Raw genomic sequence first — 20,666 nt, 5'->3', positions numbered from 1 at the left:
GGCCTACTTATGTGTGGGTGAGTCTATGTAAAGGGCTTTTATATAAAATTAAAAGGAAAATACAATAATTAATTTGAAACAAAAATAAAAACAACAAATTAACAATGCAACAATACAACAAAATAATAATACATATGATTACATTAATAATCACATGTTGAATACAGTATTTCAACTAGCACTGAGCTGAGTGACTATGTGCGCGCACGTGCGCGCGCGTGACGTCATAAAATACAGTACCCTTAGTTCAAAAATCCACAGCTCACCACTGGAAATATACATATTCTTTTAAAGCAAACATTAACTCAAATCTTTGCTTCTGGGTCCCTGGAACAAAATATTTTGAGATGGGGGTCCACGGCCAAATTCATATCATTTTGGGTGTCCTTGACATGAAAAAGTTTGAAAACCACTGATATAGAAACGTTTTTCATTTTCATTTAGGAGACATGTAGAATCGGCCTCTGGTCTAGAGATGGTTGTTCGGTTTCAGGGTTTGAATCCAGGTGGGTACAAATGCTTGAAACCAATCTCTCTGGACTTCCAACAGTTAGTGGACCCAGTTTTGAACAACTTAATTACCAGCGCTGTCTTCACTTCAGCAAGCAGAAGAGAGACAGAGAGAACTGCAACAGACAGGATCTAGTGCTGCAGCTTTTGGCAGACATACGAAACAGCTAAACAGACAAGGGGGTTGTGTGAACGCATTCTTGCCCTGTGAGCGCTCCATCGCCTGCTAGCGTTGCATGCACGCACGCTCCCTACACACACACACACACACACACACACACACACACACACACACACACACAGATACAGATACATACAGTAGGCGGGCAACACTAACTGGTTGCCCAGGGTTACCAAACAAACAAATGGCCCAAATGAGAAGCTTTAAAGGTCACTTTGCTGTGAGACAATGGCCTCTTGGAGAGAAAGGCTAGATTGTCTTTGGGAAAAAAAGTTCCCTTCATCCCTTCCTCACCCCTTCCATCTCTCCCACCGCCCCTCAGGGTGGCTGGAGAACATTTGTCATGGCGTGTGGCGTTTTGAAAACAGAGCTTTTTGCAGGGCCATGCAGGCAGTGGAGCGGAAAACAGCCGGAGAGAGACAGCTATAGGAGAAACAGTGGGAAAGAGGAGAATGGGGATCATGAAGTCACAGAAATGAGTAGATAAACATTATACGTGTACACATGCAGAATTGTAAACAACTCTGTTATCTTTCCACGTTTTACTGCATCCACAATCACTTAATTAGAGATTGACAGTAGCACAACGCACGCACGCACGCACGCACGCACGCACGCACGCACGCACGCACACGTGTGTGTGTGTGTGTGTGTGTGTGTGTGTGTGTGTGTGTGTGTGTGTGTGTGTGTGTCTGTGTGTGTGTGTGTGTGTGTGTGTGTGTTTGTGAGTGGGATGTGTGTGATGTGTGTGTGTTAGTGTGTTTGAGTGGGATGTGTGTGATGTGTGTGTGTTAGTGTGTTTGTGAGTGGGAGTCTTCCCCTGGGCTGGGTGTGTCTAACAGCACCTTGCACAGAATGGTACAACAAGCATGCCATCAATATGAGAGGTTCTGCTCTTATCTGTGCACCAGACGAGCCAATGTGCGCCTCGGATTCAGTGGTGTAAAGTAACTAAGTACATTTACTCAAGTACTGTACTTAAGTACAGTTTTTAGGTACTTTTACTTTACTGGAGTATTTCCAATTTTCTGTACTTGTACTTCTACTCCACTACATCTCAAAGGCAAATGTGACCAAATTTGACTGGGAGACAGTCATCTAGCATTTTTTCATTTACATTTTTTCATGTCATATGAAAGCACGGAATCATAGCAAAATAATGATATATTGGTTAATAAGATTGAGTGAATAGTTTTGAAGTCAAGTTAAAACTCTTAAAGGGACATTTCACCCCTGGAAGAAACTGACCCAATGGTAATGAAGTTTAGGACTCAATTATTATTATTTTTGTGAATGATCTGTGTTTTGAGATATATAGTAATCTTCGAACATCTCGTGACGTTATTTACGTCACGAGATGTTACATCATTCCTTTCCGCACTACATGTTGTCTCGACGCGTCATGCAGCCAGCGGACAGCCCCCCACCCCCCTCCTGCCAGAGATTTTAGACACAACAGAACACAGAAAACAGCCCAAACTGCGCATTTGTTCGCGGACCTTTTGTTAAATTTGAAGAGTGACGCATTACTTTACCTGAGTTACATCTTCTGATAGTTGTACTTGAATGTTGACATGAAATAATAATCCTGTGTAGTGTTTCACAAGCGCAAGCGTGAAAGAATCCAAATACAACGTGGAGATGGTAAACAAACTGACTTCCAGTGTTGCCAGATATTGTGAAAGAAATAAGAAACCAGGTCTATGAAAACAAGCCCAAAAGAAGATAACTAAGCCAAGAGCACTTTAACATGGGATAGTATATATTTGAAAAATGCCGATCTACAAGCTCACAACACGTTGCGATGTTACCCATTGTGAGCTTGTAGATCTGCTATTTTCCAAAAAATTCCAGAGTATTTTTTAATCGTTTAACAACACATATTTGGTTGGGGCTTCCTGGCACAAAATATAATTTCAGATCGGGGTCCGTGGAAAAATACATGAACATCTTTGAGAACCACTGGTTTAAACAACAATCAAAACATTTGGATACAAGCCCAAATATCAACTACATTTTAGAAAGAAGCCGCTTATAATAAGCAGACATGGCAACACTGCCATGCTGTTTCAACGTCCTTGTTGGAGATCCCACCCACACCGCACCTCCCCTGCCACAAGGAGGGGCAGTGCACCAAAAGCATTATGGTCATTGTAGTAATAAGCAGTCCAGTCAAAACCTAGTCAAACACACAGATTTCATTATTTTTCTGGCCATAGGGTGCAAATTTTAAATTGTGCTACTGTTATCTACTACAAATACTATTACCATTGAGTGATTGCAGTTTCTTCCAGGGGTGAAATGCTCCTTTAAGTAGAGAAAACACCACTTCAATTAGCGGTTGCTAGCTCTAACCTTATATCTTAGCTATATGTTTTTGCATTTATTTCATATTTACATGTCGATTTAAGCTCTGACATTTATGTCAGACATACTCTAGTATGTGAAGAGTCTAACTGGGCTATTAACTAATTTTTAATTTAAAAAAGTGTTTGCTGAGCACCAGCTGGGCACCAGCGAGATGACTGTCTCCCAGACAAAAACAGTCACAAATCATTCCTGATTGTTCTCATACTCCAGCAATACGCATTCTCATGGTCTTTGCAGTTTCCCAGGCAGTCGTTGCATCACTGTTGGCCGTACATCCCAGACCTGCGTTGTGCCATGCCTGTCTGTCTGCTGTGTCTGATCCTATACTAGCTAAATAACGTCAACGGCTGTTGCCTGAAAGTTGCTTGTGTCCAGTGGTGGAAAAAGTACTAAAAAGTTGTACTTAAGTGAAAGTATCAATACTCCAATGTAGAAATACTCCAAAAAGTCTGTAAGTAACAATTGTAGCCGAGTAAAGGTACAGAAAGTAAAAGTACAGAAAATTGGAAATAATACTTAAAATAGCAGATCTACAAGCTCACAAAATGTCGCAATGTGACACGTTGTTAGCTTCTTAAATCTGTTATTTTCAAATAGCTGATAAAACTTTTGGGGTCTTGTTTTCATAGACCTGGCCGCTTGTTTCTCTTGCAAAATCTGGCAACACACCGATTACCTGCATTACACCTGTAGCCTACTAGGGAGAAAGGTGACAGATATTGAACGAAGCAGGAGAAAAGGGCAATGGCGCCGCCCGGAGAAGGGCCGAGAATAAGGTGAATAGAGGAAATGCGATAAATATGTAATTGATCTGAGGCGGTGACATGGAGTCAGACACTGTTGACAAGTTAGTCGTTTAAAAACAGGGAACCTGGATACGTTCATCGCTGTCACCAATGCTGACCACACGTATGCACACACGTACGCACGCACACACACACACACACACACACACGCACACGCGCACGCACACACAAACACTCCGTGCAGACGTATTGGAATGTCTTGGCTGACCGGTCAGTCTAGCTCTCGCTTCCGACTATGGTATGTGAGATCTAACGGGCCCGGGGGCCGGGGGCCACTGTAGAACACTGTGGGACAGGACAAACACTACATGAGAAATGACCACCAAACCATACCGCTGCCCTTTCTTATCAAATGCTTTGGTATGATGTATGTGTGTGACAAGTCAGTGTGTATGTTTGATAAGCTGCTCGCATGGAAGCGCTGAGAGATCCGTGTGAGACTGTCTGAGTCTGAGAGGCAGTGTGAATAAGTACATTTACTCAAGTACTGTGCTTAAGTACACATTTTGAGGATTTTTTTTACTTCTACTCCGCTACATCTCAGAGGCAAATATTGCACTTTTACTCCACTACAATTATTTGAAAGCTTTAGTTACTACAGTAGTTACTTTGCAGATATAAATTATTAAATTATAAAACACACATTAACCACTTTAGCCCTGTTCTATACATAGGCTATTTGAAAATAGCCGATCTACAAGCTCACAATGCATCGCGACGCGTTGTGAGCTTGTAGATCTGCTATTTTCAAACATTTTAGTTTTAGTTTTACTTTTGGTATTTTAAGTATATTTTGAGGCCAATACGTTTGTACCTTTACTTGTAACAGAGTATTTTTATATTATACTTTTACTTAAGTAACATATAATATTACTTAAAGGAGGAGTTCACCCAAAAAATGACTTCTTTTCTATCAATTACACACCCCATGAAGCCTTGATTTCATGGATTTATTTTTGTTTTTGTGGCATTCCTAAGACAATAATTTGAATTTGCTGCAAAAAACTGTGGCCGTGCACAACCTGCGTTTAACAGCGGCCAGACAACTTTTGGTGAGAGCGCGCCCTAACAGAGTATTTCTATATTGCAGTATTAATACTTTTACTTAAGTAAAAAATTTGAGTACTTTTTCCACCGCTGATGGTGTGGAGTGAATGGTATGGAAGGCCCTTTAGTCTTGTTATCCTAAGTGGAGAGACTTTATTATTAATTGTTGAAGCCATATCTTGCTACACCAGCCCTTTCCTGAAAAAAACTTCAATGCAAATATCACTAATATGAACCTGTAGCTGCATATCTCGCAGCCCGATCTCTGGGTTCGGACCAGCTCAGTACTTACACTCTGTAGCTGGTACAGTTAATGCAGGTTCTCCGTTACATGTCTGACAGGGAAGGCAGAAGCTTTTCATCACGCCTGTTTTACAGTGCTGTGTTCTCAATAAGAACCATTCTGTGGCATGTATGGAGAAAGCATTATGACCTAGATTGAAGGAAAAGGAGGAGAGAGGAAAGGAGGTAGGGAAATGATATCTGGCAGGGTTATGTTATTCTCAAGTGCGGGGTCATGCTGGGGAGGTCGGACACATTGTGTGCGTGTGTGTTGCGTGTGCACGTGCACGTGCATGTGCGTGTGTGTATGTGTGTGCGTGCGCATGCGTGCAGTGGTGGAGAAAGTACTCAAATGTACTTGAGTAAAAGTACAAAAGTATTGGCATCAAAATGTACTGAAAGCACCAAAAGTAAAAGTAGTCATTATGCAGAATGTCCCATTTAAAAATGTATACAAATCTTTTAAAAATAGCAGATCTACAAGCTCACAACGCGTCGCATCGCAATGCATTGTGAGCTTGTAGATCTGCTATTTTCAAATGGCCGAAATGTAAATAGGGCTGAAGTGGTTAATGTATGTTTTGTAATAATAATAAAAATCTACAAAGTAACTAGTAACTAAAGACTTAAAATAATAGTAGTGGAGTTAATTATATATTATTATAGTACAATATTTAACTCTGAGATGTAGTTGAGTACAAGTTAAAAAAAAAGGAAATTGGAAATACTCAAGTAAAGTACAAATACCTCAAATTGTACCTAAGTAGGCCTACAGTACTTGAGTAAATGTACTTAGTTACTGCACGTGTGTGTGTGCGTGCACGATCTATACGTTCTCAACTTGTGAGCTGGTAGATGTGTTGATTTTGAAAAATTTAACTTTTGGAGATTTTCTGTAATTTGGTTGAAATTGTCTGCATTTTTTGGAAAAGGCAAGCAAGGTAGTTCAGTTTTGCCAGCCAGCAGCACTAATTTCGGGGTGGTGGGCTCTTTGTGTGTGTTTGTGTGTGTGTGCGTGCGTGCGTGCGTGCATGCGTGCGTGTGTGCGTGCGTGCGTGCGTGCGTGCGTGCGTGCGTGCGTGCGTGCGTGTGTGTGTGTGTGTGCGCGTGCGTGCGTGCGTTTCTTATTTAAACTGACCTCATTCCAGAGCCCCAGTGTTGAATGACATCAGCCCTTAGTGTGCTATCTCAGGCCCGCTGTGCTGTCCAGCTCAATGGAGGAGACCACAACTTACAGCTCTGTCAAGGAACTGGCCTTATAAAATCAAATATACGTCCAAAAGTCTAAAACTGAGACCAGATGTTCTCGTAAAGGCAGCATGCCAGCAGATGTGTTTAATTGCATAGACTGCAGGTAGCGGATGAATAGTGACACTCCGGTCTATACATATCTAAAGTAAATACCACCCAGACTCCAGGTTAATTGTTGCTGGAAAGTTGCAACCACCTTGGAATTAAGGTTGCGTTTGTCTTCTGTAAGTTTCATTGTCCTCTCCCCGACAGAGAGAGGCCATTGGAACTGTAACATAAGATTTTGGGCTTATGTGATTCAGGCAGGGCTACTTGTCAACCAGGTGTCCTACCCGATACCTGGGTTTAAGTGTTTTAAAGCAGTGGTTGTCAACCAGTGGTCCGGGGACCAGCAGTGGTCCTTGAGGGGTTACCAGGGGGTCCCCAGCGAAATGTGTTAACATAGTGTCACAATCATTTTAACCACTTAGCTTTGGCTATTCAAAAATAGCAGATATACAAGCTCATAGCGCGGCACCGAGTGCCGTGCTATGAGCTTGTAGATCTGCTATTTTTGAAAAATCTTGAAAATGTGTGCAAATCTTTGAATATATATATATTTTAAAGCAAACATTTTTAACTCAAATCTTTGCTTTTGGGGGGGTCTGGGGGGGGTCCCTAGCACAAAACATTTTCAGATGGGGGTCCGCGGCCAAATGTATATCAATGTAGGGGTCCTTGGCATGAAAAGGGTTGAAAACCACTGCTCCAAGTAGAGTCCAATTAGTGAGATATCTTGCGCTGTTGTGCGGTTGATTGGAAATGAATTCATTGCCTTCATCTTCTTTCTCTTTTTTGTTGACTGTGTCTCTCTCTCTCTCTCTCTCTCTCTCTCTCTCTCTCTCTCTCTCTCTCTCTCTCTCTCTCTCTCTCTCTTTCTCTTTCTCTCTCTCTCTCTCTCTCTCTCTCTGCCTTGGTAAAGTAAATCTGTGAGTAAAGCACATCCTCTAAAGTCTAAACGGTCTCTCCATTTTATCTCCCGGCCGTCTCCACAGACTCCAAGGCCATCGTCGACGGGAACCTCAAGCTGATCCTGGGTCTGATCTGGACCCTCATCCTGCACTACTCCATCTCCATGCCCATGTGGGAGGACGAGGACGACGAGGACGCCAAGAAGCTCACCCCCAAGCAGCGTCTGCTGGGCTGGATCCAGAACAAGGTGCCCCAGATGAACATCAACAACTTCCACAGAGACTGGAGGGACGGCAAAGCCCTGGGAGCTCTGGTGGACAACTGTGCCCCAGGTAAGACATGACACACACACACACACACACACACACACACACACACACACACACACACACGTAGAATGACTCCAGAGGGCTGAAATTACAGCATTACATGACAGCAACTAGTAGGGGAAAGGAGAGGTTTTGGGGGTATCTTCTAGTCCTCGGGGGGAGAGGAAAATACATTTCTGCATCAGTGGTGGAAAAAGTACTCACATTTGCCGCTCTATACCTTTAGGTATAGAGCGGATCCTGCTCTATACCTGACTTTGTCCGTGTTCACCGTCAACGTTCTGATTGGTCAGACCCGTCAACAAAGTGATTGGTCAAGCTTCACGTGACACATGGCTATAAACACATTATAAACACATATCGATGACAAGATGTATCAAAGGCGCCGGTAGCCTTCACACAGGGAATTCAAAATGTACTCGAGTAAAAGTACAAAAGTATTGGCATCAATGTGTCCTTAAAGTACCAAAAGTAAAAGTACTCATAATGCAGAATGTCCCATTTAAACTTTTAATACAAATATTTTGAAAATAGCAGATCTATAAGCTCACAATGCGTCGCATCGCGACGCATTGTGAACTTGTAGATCGGCTATTTTCAAATGGCCGAAATGTATATAGGACTGAAGTGGTTAATGTATGTTTCATAATAATAATCAAAATCTACGAAGTAACTAGTAACTAAAGTGTTCAAATAATTTTAGTGGAGTAAAAGTACAATATTTGGATGGTAATACTCAAGTAAAGTACAAATACCTGAAAAATTGTACTTAAGTGCAGTACTTGGTTACTTTCCACCACTGTTTTGCATTCGCCCAGCAGATCACTGCTCAGATGGCTCAAATGAGCGCATTGGAGGGGGTGGGCTGCTAAGTTGCTTGCTTCGACATTTTAGACTGGGTGAGCCAAGGCGTTTGAACCGCCATCATCCAGTAACAGGCAGTTATACTGAACGCCTCAGTTTCCCCATGAGAGAGACCGGGGTTAGAATCCATATGGTTATGTGAACAAAACCTCAAATTTTAAAAAAAATGGTAAGAATTAGCAGCAGGGCAAATGGCGAAGTACTTGAATCATCCAGTTACGACTTCCCCCGTTTGAACTCCATGTCATCATTCCTCTCTGCTCCTCTCTCTCTAGTAGTAGCAGTGGTATAAAGTAACTATAAGTACATTTACTCAAGTACTGTACTTTTGTACAATTTTGAGGATTTTTACTTTACTGGAGTATTTCCCATTTTCAAAACCTTTACTACTACTCCACTACATCTTAGACGCAAATATTGTACTTTTACTCCACTACAATTATTTGAAAACTCTAGTTACTAGTTACTTTGTAGTTTTATTATTACAAAACCACTTCAGCCCTATAATATACATTTCGGCCATTTGAAAATAGCCGATATATACAAGCCATCATTGCATCGCGATGCGACGCATTGTGAGCTTGTAGATCTGCTATTTTCAAAAGATCTTTATACATGTTGAACTTGTGAAATGGGACATTCTGCATAATGAGTACTTTTACTTTTAGTACTTTAAGTATATTTTGTAGCCAATACTTTTGTACTTTTACTCAAGTAAATTTTGATTACCGGACTTTCACTTGTAACAGAGTATTTCTACACTGCAGTATTGATACTTGTACTTAAGTAAAACATATTAGTACTTTTTCCACCTCTATCTAGTAGTAGAGAAACAAATCTCAGAAAAAGGATTTAGGTTTTGAGGTACCCAGTACAACTTTTTCTTTCATAACTATATGTCTGTATTTTGACGTGGATTGTTGTATGGAAATGTTTTACTGCAGAATTAGTTTATTTGATAAAGAGCGTTTTTCCCCCCCTTTTTTATTTTTTCTCACAATTATCAGCATGTCATCCCCAATGTTCGGACTGGACGTTCAGACACTCATACAATAAACCTGTCTGTGAACATCCAGTCCAAATGTGGTCAATTTTTTTCCAGAGACACGTGACGAGGCAGTTACTTATTACTTATTAGGCAGTAACATATTTTTATACAAGCATCCATTAAAAAGATGGAAAATGTAAGTTCTGGAAAAAACTAACAAAAAAAAACCCTACAGAACAAAGAAAGAGACTCTCAGAGGTCAGTTAAGGTAAAACATGACTGATCGATGGCCCTTTGCCTAAAGCCACTGTTTACATCATGTATTTCATTGGTCCAGGGATTGATTTATTTTGTTTTGTGGTATAGGCTATGTTTTGAGGTATTTTTTACTCAGAGGCAAATGTTGTACTTTTACTCCACTACAATTATTTGAAAACTTTAGTTACTAGTTACTTTTCAGATATACATTTTGATATCACAAAAATATACATAGGCTATTTGAAAATAGCGAATCTACAAGCTCACAACGCGTCGCATCGCGACGCGTTGTGAGCTTGAAGATCTGCTATTTTCAAACAGTTTAGTACTTTTACTTTTGGTACTTTAAGTACATTTTCATACCAATACTTTTGTACTTTTACTCAAGTAAATTTTGAATTCCTTTTACTTGTAAGGGCGCGCTCCCACCGCACTTTTATTTTACCTCTGGGGCAGAATCTGCCAATGCTTTGTCAATGCAAATGCGTGGATTCACGCAAGAGCAGATTTTTCCGCTTGTCGCGCAGACCTTGCGTTTATCCGCTCTACACGAAGAAGCATAAAACTGCTGGAGGCAGGAGCTGATTTTACCCCTCTGTCCAATCGGGTGAGTCGAAGGCGGACCGTCCCAAGACTCAGGAAGCAACATGGTGCTCTCAGTGGACCAATTGGTTGTAGCTGTTGCATCTCACCCAGTACTTTATAATTTGTGCACTTGGGGTTCGTACATCTACATACACATTCAGATTTAAAATATAAAGTGCTTACCCCATGGCCATGGATTTTACAATCATGTACGGACCCTCAGAAGTACCCGTATCTTCCGTATTGTTCAATAAAAAGCATTATAATCCGATTGGTGGCCATTTCCCCATAGAGTTATAATGTACCAACAGTGCAATACACCTCTCAACCGCTAGGGTCGCGCAGTTACAAGCATACGGAGAAAATGACCACTGATTGGATTAAAATGCTTTTTATTGAACAATACGGAAGATACGGATACTTGTGAGGGCATGTACATGATTGTAACATCCGTGGCCATGGGGTAAGCACTTTATATTTTAAATCTGAATGTGTATGTAGATGTACGAACCCCAAGTGTGAAAGTGCAAAGAAATGTTTTTGTCTAGTGGCGGTGCGGGCTACGGGGACGGTCTTGAATGTGATTGACAGGTGCGTCACAGCGTTTTTTTAGAATCCGCTGGCTGCAAAAAACTGTGGCCGCGCACAACCTGCGTTTAACAGCGGCCAGCCAACTTTTGGTGAGAGCGCGCCCTAACAGAGTATTTCTACATTATTGGTACTTTTACTTAAGTAGTAAAACATCTGAGTACACTGGTTGTAACGCTTGTAGATCTGCTATTTCCGGTGCGGGACACCATCGAATGATGTATAGATCACATGACATCAGTCAGGAAATCTCTGGGTGGCCTCAGAGGAGAGGAATCAGATAGTATGAATGGACTTACATCAAAAAAGACTGTAAAAGGACGCAGTGATATTAGTTTGATTGATTAGACTCATAAAAAACACATTATAGGGGGGAGAGAAGGGGGGGGGGGGTTGCTTAATGGAATTTGTTCTATTGCTCTGATCAGAACACTGCGGTTGACAGCAGTTAACCCTTTAAGACCGGGAACGCATCTCCGTCATTTTTAGATTTCTTTGGCTCTATAAAAATAGCAGATATATATAAGCTCATAGCGCGGCACCGAGTGTCGTGCTAGTGCTACGAGCTTGTAGATCTGCTTTTTTTTTTTTTATCGTGAAAATGTGTGCAAGTTTGAATATATATATACTTTTTTAAAGCGAATGTTTTTAACTCAAATCTTTGCTTCTGGGGATTTTACAAATGTCTTCTAAATCCTAACAGTTTTTTTTTTAAACTTATGTTGCTATATTTTCAATGGTTTTCAAACTTTTTTCATGTCAAGGACCCCCAAAATAATATGTATTTGTCCGCGGACCCCCTCCCATCTCAAAATATTTTGTTCCAGGGACCCCCAGAATCAAAGATTTGAGTTAAAAATGTATATAAAAGATTTGCACACATTTTCAGGATTTTTCTAAAAAATAGCAGATCTACAAGCTCATAGTGCGGCACTCGGTGCCGCACTATGAGCTTGTATATCTGCTATTTTTGAATAGCCAAACAATCTTAAAATGACACACATGCGTTCCCTTCCCGGCCTTAAAGGGTTAATACAGTTAAACTGGGAGGAAGTGAGGGGAGGAACATGTCCTCGCTGTGCCTCTCTCTCGGCACCCGGCATCCTCCCTCTTCTTCTTCTCCTCTTCCTTCCCTCCTTTCCTCACTTAGTCCTTCTCTTCATCCTCCATAACGAGAAGCAGCCGTGTCTGACCTTATGAAACTATCGGATGAGACGAGAACAACAGAGAGAGAGAGAGAGAGAGAGAGAGAGAGAGAGAGAGAGAGAGGGAGAGGGAGAGGGAGAGAGAGAGAGAGAGGGGTTATGATGAGGATGGAGATGAGGGGGAACAGACACATGGACATTCAATCTCCGCAACCCACAGAGAGAGAGAGAGAGAGAGAGAGAGAGAGAGAGAGAGAGAGAGAGAGAGAGAGAGAGAGAGAGAGAGAGAGAGAAAGCGAGCAGTGCCTGGAGCAGTGGGTCACTGGGTCTTGGCCATGCAGGGGGGGATGTTTTCCAACAGCTATAGCCCCGAAAAAACTGAGTGATTCCCCGCTGGGGGAGCTTGTCAGTATTCTAGCCCCACACAGACCTGGTTGTTTGTGTGAAGGCTCAATTTAATTGAGCTCAGGCCCCGGGCAGGGGGCCAGGCCCTAGAAGACACACACAGGGTCCGGGGGGGGCTGACCACAAACACACTGACTCAGCACAATCCTGCCCACTGCTCCGTTCATGATATTCATTTGCATCGCATTCTCTTTATTACCCATAAGTAATTTCTGTAACTGTTCAGGATACTTTGGTAGAGGTTTGTGTTGTAAAAGTACTTTTACTCAAGTACTGTACTTAAGTAAAAAATGTTCAGTTACTTTTACTTTACTGGAGCATTCCCAATTGTCTGTACTTTTACTTCTACTCCACTACATCTCAGAGGCAAATATTGTACTTTTACTCCACTACAATTGTTTGAAAAATGTAGTTACTAGTTACTTTGCAGATATACATTATTACATTATAAAACATACATTAACCACTTTCGCTTTATTTAATACCTGTAGGCTAAAAAAAGAAAATAGCTGAAAATAGCTGATCTACGTTGTGAGCTTCTAGATCCGCTATTTTCATTTCAGTACTTTTACTTTTGGTACTTTAAGTATAGGGGCCGCCCGACCACGAACAACCTGACTCAGCAGAATCCTGCCACTGCTCCGTTCATGAAATTCATTTGCATCGCATTGCCTTTATCATCAACAGGTTTTTTTATAGTTTTATGTGAGATCATATCAGGTGCACAGCTTTTATGTGATGGATTTCTTATGTTTTTCACGAGGAGGTCTAAGTGCCACTGCACTGGTGTGTGTGTTTATGTGTATTGTTGTGCGTGCCAAAAAAATCCTTGGCTCTAGAAGAGAGCCTGAGGCAACCAGAAGAAACCAGAGCAGAAACACTGTGTTCTGTCTTCAGTGAGCCGTTATCTATATGGATATATAGAGCAACAGAGATTATTATAGCAGTGTGTTCACTTGTTTAAATGTATATTGACTAGAAGTTCGGGCCGCTACGCGGCCCGAACGTCTAGCGTGACGCGTCGTTCACTTTGCAGTGCCACCTTACAGGCACCTCACAGTGTGAGAGAGAGTTTTGTGCTCTCCTAAATCCACGGCAGGCTTTGAAAGTACCCACTTCAGAAAGAGGTGACGTCACACTGGCGTTGTGTCCATATTCGGGACGACCGTCTCATCGTGATGTCCGATTACGTCACACTGGCGTGATGTCAGATTACGTCACACTGGCCACATACAACGTTCGTACATACTGATAACCGACATGGCGCAGGATTCAAATTGTATATATAGATAGATGACATCAGGCCAGGGTTCTCCTTATGTGGCTATTTGCGGATTTTGTGAATATTTTGGGGAGATACGACTGACTTTCCACTTCATCTGTCCAGTCTGCCAGAATAGTCTCCATATATGGGCATGTTACGTTTGTGACATAGAGATTGTGTTTGAATTTGTGCGTGGGTGTCTCTTCTAACTCTCATTGCTCATTGAGTATATAGAATAGAATAGAATGGAATAGAATAGAACACATTGTTGTCCTTGTGGATACAGTATATGGCTTTGCATATGGTATAGGTTCGAAGACAGAATCCGGGAACGCATCTACAAATGTCTTCTAAATCCTAACTGGTTTCTGAGTATGTTGCTATGTCAGTGGTGCTCAAACTTTTTCATGTCAAGGACCCTCAAAATGACATGTATTTGGCCACAGACGCCCATCTCAAAATATTTTATCCCAGAGACCCCCCCCCCCCCCCGCCTAGCCTGGTAAACCCTCCCTCCGGAAATCTCAATGGAAATGAGATTTCCGGAGGGAGGGTTTACCAGGCTACCCCCCGCCCCCCAAGGAGCAAAGATTTGAGTTACAAATGTTCGCTTTTAAAAATATATATTCAAACATTTGCCAAAATGTTCACGATTTTTCAAAAAATTGCAGATCTACAAGCTCATAGCGCGGCACCGAGTGCCGCGCTATGAGCTTGTAGATCTGCTATTTTTGAATAGCCAAAGACATCTATAATGACACAGATGCGTTCCCGGATTGAATGGGTCAAGAAAGTCCTGGATAATGAATTGATGAAAAAAAAGGATGGGAAAGTTAGGCTTTAGCGATCTCTACAGTGAAATATAAGTCAGGCTTAAGACCACACAGCTCTACCTATGGGATACAAGTGAAATCACTAATAATTGAGAAGATCTGTAACATCAATACGTCTCAGGTGCATTCTCTGTCAGATCTGACCTCTCTCTTCCCTGTAAAAGCTGAGAGTTGGAATTTAAAACATTTCACAGACCATAATGAAGGAGATTCAAGCTATACTCTAGCTCAGGCTCATTAAGCCCTAAAAGAGTAGTTCATTAGAGTTGACACCTCCAGGGCCTCTGGGCTGTCCAGGCCATGGGCTGCTGTTGACATCCGGTGCTGTGCGTGCGTATGTAGGTGTTGTAGGTGTGTGTGTGTGTGTGTGTGTGTGTGTGTTCATCCTGCGAATGAATGAGAGTACATGTTTGCAATCTTGGGCTGAAACCAAAACCATCCACTGTTCATTGAGTGTGAGAGGCCAAAACACAGCAAGGATACATTAAGAACACCAAACATATTACGCACGCACGCACGCACGCACGCACGCACACACACACACACACACACACACACACACACACACACACACACACACACACACACACACACACACACACACACACACACACACACACACACACACACACACACACACACACACACACTAACCCTAACCTCACACCATGGCAGGAATAACGGGCAGCCCCTGGGACTCCTATGGCTTGTCCTTTGCTTTTTATAATGATGTAAGCTACATTTAAGCCTGCACACTTTAATATGCTTTATATTTCTGAATGCTTGTGATACAATCTACAAAGAAAGAGCTTTATGGGTTTATTTGTTTACATTTTGAATACTCTCAAAGTGAAGCTAGTCCCAAGAAGTTAGTTTTTTTTTTTATCAGTTTGTATTTTTGCATTTTAATGATGTCTCTCCTCTCCTCCCCTCCCCTCCCCTCCCCTCTCTCTTTCCTACAGGTTTGTGTCCTGACTGGGAGACGTGGGACCCCAGTCAGCCCGTGGAGAACGCCAGAGAGGCCATGCAGCAGGCTGACGATTGGCTCGGTGTGCCACAGGTATGGATAACAGTATAGTCCGTTGTACGATGGAGTCAATTGCTGAAAACGCACACACACACACACACACACACACACACACACACACACACACACACACACACACACACACACACACACACACACACACACACACACACACACACACATATCTATGTCAAATTCCTTGTATGTAAACACACCTAGCCAATAAACAGATTCTGAATGTGATTTATATTTTACAAGGCCGTGCAAACATTGCTGTCTTTGTTTCACGGTTGTGGGCACGGGAATTTTCCTATTTAATGAAGCCACATTAAAAACACAGACCTCACTAACAAATAAAGAATAAAAGAATCAGAAGTACAGCCAAACGCTCGTTTAGAGACCTATTAGGTATGCTGAATATGTGGAAGGTAGGGCTTTTTATGACAGCCTTTATGTATTGTTTTGGGACTGCGTTTGGCTAGTCCTGGGCTGAGATAGGGGTCCAGTGGGCTTAATTGGAAAGAGTTTGTGCACTTTGGAATAAGGTATGGTTATATTCATCTAAGCCACGTCCAGGACCAACAGAACATGCTGATGTCACTCCCTACTGTCCTGAACAGTTATATAGACATCATTAGCTGCTGCAGAACAGAACATGCATGCGTGCATACGTGCGTACGTGCATTCGTGCATTCGTGCATTTGTGCATTCGTGCGTGTTCACCAGTGGTGAACACGCCACTTAAGTAAAAGTACTAAGTAAAAGTATCAATACTGCAATATAGAAATACTCTGTTGTAACTAAAAGTCCGGAATTCAAAGTGTGCTTGCGTAAAAGCACTAAAGTATTGGTATCAAAAATATACTTGAAGTACAAAAGTAAAAGTACTCATTATGCAGAATGTCCCATTTCCAAGTTTTCAAATGTAGAAAAGACCTTTTGAAAATAGCAGATCTACAAGCTCACAATGAGTCGCGATGCGACGCATTGTAAGCTTGTTATTGCTATTTTCAAATGGCCTAAATATACTATAGGGCTGAAGTGGTTAATGTATGTTTTGTGATAATAATCTAAATCTGCAAAGTAACTAGTAACTGTCAAATAATTGTAGTGTAGTAAAAGTACAATATTTGCCTCTGAGATGTAGTGGAGTAGAAGTAAAAGTATTGAAAATGGGAAATACTCCAGTAAAGTAAAAAATACTCAAAAGTGTACTTACAGTAAGTACAGTACTTGAGTAAATTGACTTAGTTACTTTACACCACTGGTCCTGTGTGCTTCATCATGTATTGTTCTCATTTCAGAGCCAAATGGCTGCATGCATAGTTAGAAAAACAGCCGAAAAACCTCTCCATAGAGTATAGCAATCTGTTTTGGATTATTTGAGAGAGTGAAGGAGATAATATGGAAGAATAAATAACAAAAGAGAAATTTGACAAGACCGCAGCAGGGCTGGACTGGCTCTATTCATTTTTTTTTTCTCAAGCTGTTTTTATTAAATGTATTCATGTGTTTGTATGAGTTGGGTGGAGTGGCTGAGGCTTTATGTTTGTTTGCTCTTTTGCTGTGTGTGTGTGTGTGTGTGTGTGTGTGTGTGTGTGTGTGTGTGTGCGTGTGCGTGTGCGTGTGCGTGCGCTCGCGTGTGCGTGTGCGTTTGTGTGTTTTATTCATTCTGGATAAAAGTCAAAAAGGCATGCTGGTCTGAATGTTCTGTGGTTTTTAATTGGAGGTCGACCAATAGCTTGGAGCGGGACAAGGCGATAGTTGATGACTCGGTTTCAAAAATAAGACACCGGCCAGAAATGAGCAATCTTTGACTTTATTAGAAGCTGGATAACTGTTGAACTGAACGGATAAATCAAAGTAATAAATGCATATAGAAATACATCTGGATCACTGAACAATGAGGTGAATAATTATGACATTACCATGACTTTGTGTATAGAGTGTCCATGCAAAACATTGATGTAGGCTATAAGTTACAGACTTTATGTATTGTTTTGGGACTGTGTTTGGCTAGTCCTGGGCTGAGATAGGGGTTTGGTTATCAAAGTGGGGTCCGGGGACCCCCAGGGGTCTTTGGGGGGGTTCCAGGGGGTCCACAGCAAAATGTGTTAATATAGTATCACAATAATTTTACCACTTTAACCTTTTATACTTTGGCTATTCAAAAATAGCAGATATACAAGCTCATAGTGCGGCACTCAGTGCCGTGCTACAGTATGAGCTAGATCTGATTTTTTTGAAAAATCATGAACATTTGTGCAAACCTTTGAAAATATATATTTTTTTAAAGCGAACATTTGTAACTCAAATCTTTGCTTCTGGGAGGTCCCTGGAACAAAATATTTTGAGATGGGGGTCCGCGGCCAAATACTACATAACATCTTCTTATCTTATCATCCTTGGCATGAAAAAAATTGAGAACCACTGATATACGTGACTGGTCAAGGCTACGCACTCACTGGCCACTATCACAGCCTGTCCTATCAACGACGCCCGATTCATCGGTCAACCTTTACTTTTATTTGGGTAATAGCCAGGATGAGTTCGACAACATCCAGCATCAGGCAGTACCTATTTAGTCGTGTCAAATGCCAGTGTGGGCTATTTTCAGGCTTTCCCCCCCTGGTCCTGGGTTAAAATTAGCGGACCCAAAACTCATGGCTGACAGCATGTACAATGAAAGCAAAAAGAATGACTCAGGGGGAAGAGTGTGATGAGAAATGAGAGAGGGAAACAGCAGATCCACATGGCATGCACACAGATTTGTTAGCATTGTAGAAATACTCAAGTTACAAGTCAAAGGCCTGTGTTCAAAATGTTACTTGAGGACAAGTACAAAAGCATTGGCATCAAAATATACTTAAAGTAGCAAGTAGTACTAAAATGTTTGAAAATAGCAGATCTACAAGCTCACAATGCGTCACGATAGATCGGCTATTTTCAAATAGCCTATGTATAAAATAAGTGACTAATGTATGTTTTATAATATAATAATTTAATTCTGCAAAGTAACTAAAACTAAAGTTTTCAAATAATTGTAGTGGAGTAAAAGTACAATATTTGCGTCTGAGGTCTAATGGAGTAGAAGTAAAAGTATTGAAAATTGGAAATACCCTAGTAAAGTAAAAAATACCTCAACATTATACTTAAGTACAGTACTTGAGTAAATGTACTTAGTTACTTTACACCATTGGTTTTCTGCTCATGCTTTTGAAGCAGTTTCCACGTGCCCACCACATTTCTTTGACCTTTATAAAAGCAAACAAATGTCACCATTTGTTGGCATTTCCAATTGTTTTTCCTGTGATGTCATTATTCATTTTACCATGGCATTTCATTTAAAAGGACCTCAGTTATTTTCATAGATATTGTGGATTTCCCACAACAGAGGCTCAGTGTTTTATGTGTACTCTGTAGTAACGTTGTGTTCCTTCCTAATCCTAACAATACCTGGTGCGACACTTTGACAAACGCTGCTTTTAATCTGATGTCAAGGTCGACAGCTCCAAGACCTCCATCCAGTCTCCTTTTATATGACAAAGGCCTTTTTATTACTTACTCTAGTTGTTCCCCAAATAAAATTAATTGTAATTTTGTTTATTTTCTTTGAGGTTTTTTAACATAAAATAAAAGTCTTGACTAGGTCTATTCTAGTTTTATAGTTTACTATTTTATTGCGCTTCTCAAAATCATCTTTAATTTATGGTTCTTTCTTTTCCCAATTTCGATCACAGCTAGGCTACTTGAATTACGCACTACACACAGTCAGAGTATTTCCTTCCATGTTTACATTAATTAAAGTCCCTTCCTTGTTGTCCCATGCATGCAGACTGCTTCAGACTTATTTGTATTACATGTTTCTCCTCTGACCTTGTGTTCCCTCGTCCCGTCTTGTTGTTTATAGGTGATCGCCCCCGAGGAGATCGTGGACCCCAATGTGGACGAGCATTCTGTCATGACCTATCTGTCCCAGTTCCCCAAGGCCAAGCTCAAACCGGGAGCTCCGCTGCGTGCCAAGACGCTGCATCCCAAAATGGCCAGGGCCTACGGACCAGGTGAGGCCAAACATCTGCCTGTCAAACTCCCTCACTCATGCCAGAGCCATACCAACTCTCAAATCAACACAGAGTCAAAATCGTCCCTGCTTTGTATTATACCAGGGGGTCTTCAACGTTTTCAGCCCAAGGACCCCTTAGCTGAGAGAGAGACGAAGCAGGGACCCCCATACATTGCATACAATTGTGTTTGTGCGGATTACACTTTTTCATATATTTCATGGATAGCTTCATTGACTATCATCAGTGCAGTGTAAATTAATATTTATGGTTCATTTCAGACATTTAACCACGTAAACCTTCAATACTTGGTGCTTGATTTTCTTCCTTTCCCCTCTACACCAAACCTCTTTGCCGAAAATAGCCGATCTACAAGCACACAACGCCTCGCAGCGCGAGGCGTTGTGAGCTTGTAGATCTGCTATTTTCGCCATCGTAATAGAGATGCTAGGGTTCAAGTGGTTAATGTAAAAAAAAAAATAAGAATCCTATCACAAAAATTTGGCGGACCCGCTGGAGTAACTCTGAGGACCCCCTAGGGGTCCCGGACCCCCTGTTGAAGACCCCTGTATTATATCATATCTCTCTCTGGGCTTCCCTTATTTTCCCCCGGTCAGGTATTGAGCCCAGAGGCAACATGGTTCTGAAACCTGCAGAGTTCTTGGTGGAGACAGTGGAGGCTGGTCTTGGTGAGATCCTGGTCTACATAGAGGACCCTGAGGGACACACGGAAGAGGTGAGAAGAAAACCCATTTTTGTTTTTGAATGGCTTCCAAAGTTTGCAGGAATTCTCCATTTTGAACAAAATGCCTCAAATCATGAACATAGCATGCGATTTCTGTGAAATTTTGCACGTACATTCCCACTTGGCAGAGGAAGAAATGTCACTTGAAAATATTCAAATCAGCCTCATGGTGGCGC

At 41.5% G+C, this 20,666-nt stretch overlaps 1 protein-coding gene across 10 annotated transcripts in view; it reads left to right on the top strand.

The window, feature by feature from the left end:
- flncb (filamin C, gamma b (actin binding protein 280)) overlaps positions 1–20,666 on the top strand; it is a gene marked incomplete at its 3' end in the record, with an annotated part of 95,543 nt that overhangs the window by 22,548 nt on the left and 52,329 nt on the right. For all 10 annotated transcript variants that reach the window (XM_084050202.1, XM_084050200.1, XM_084050201.1 and 7 more), the window contains exons 2-5: positions 7,482–7,730; positions 15,620–15,717; positions 19,595–19,745; positions 20,363–20,481. In XM_084050202.1, the coding sequence (XP_083906328.1) occupies positions 7,482–7,730; positions 15,620–15,717; positions 19,595–19,745; positions 20,363–20,481 (617 nt within the window). The remainder of the gene's footprint in view (positions 1–7,481; positions 7,731–15,619; positions 15,718–19,594; positions 19,746–20,362; positions 20,482–20,666) is intronic.

Source organism: Gymnoscopelus microlampas, assembly GCF_963454915.1.
Source record: "Gymnoscopelus microlampas genome assembly, chromosome: 23".
Taxonomy (NCBI): Eukaryota; Metazoa; Chordata; class Actinopteri; order Myctophiformes; family Myctophidae; genus Gymnoscopelus; species Gymnoscopelus microlampas.
Note: the sequence above shows the minus strand (reverse complement) of the source record. Positions and strands in the feature narration are given on the sequence as shown.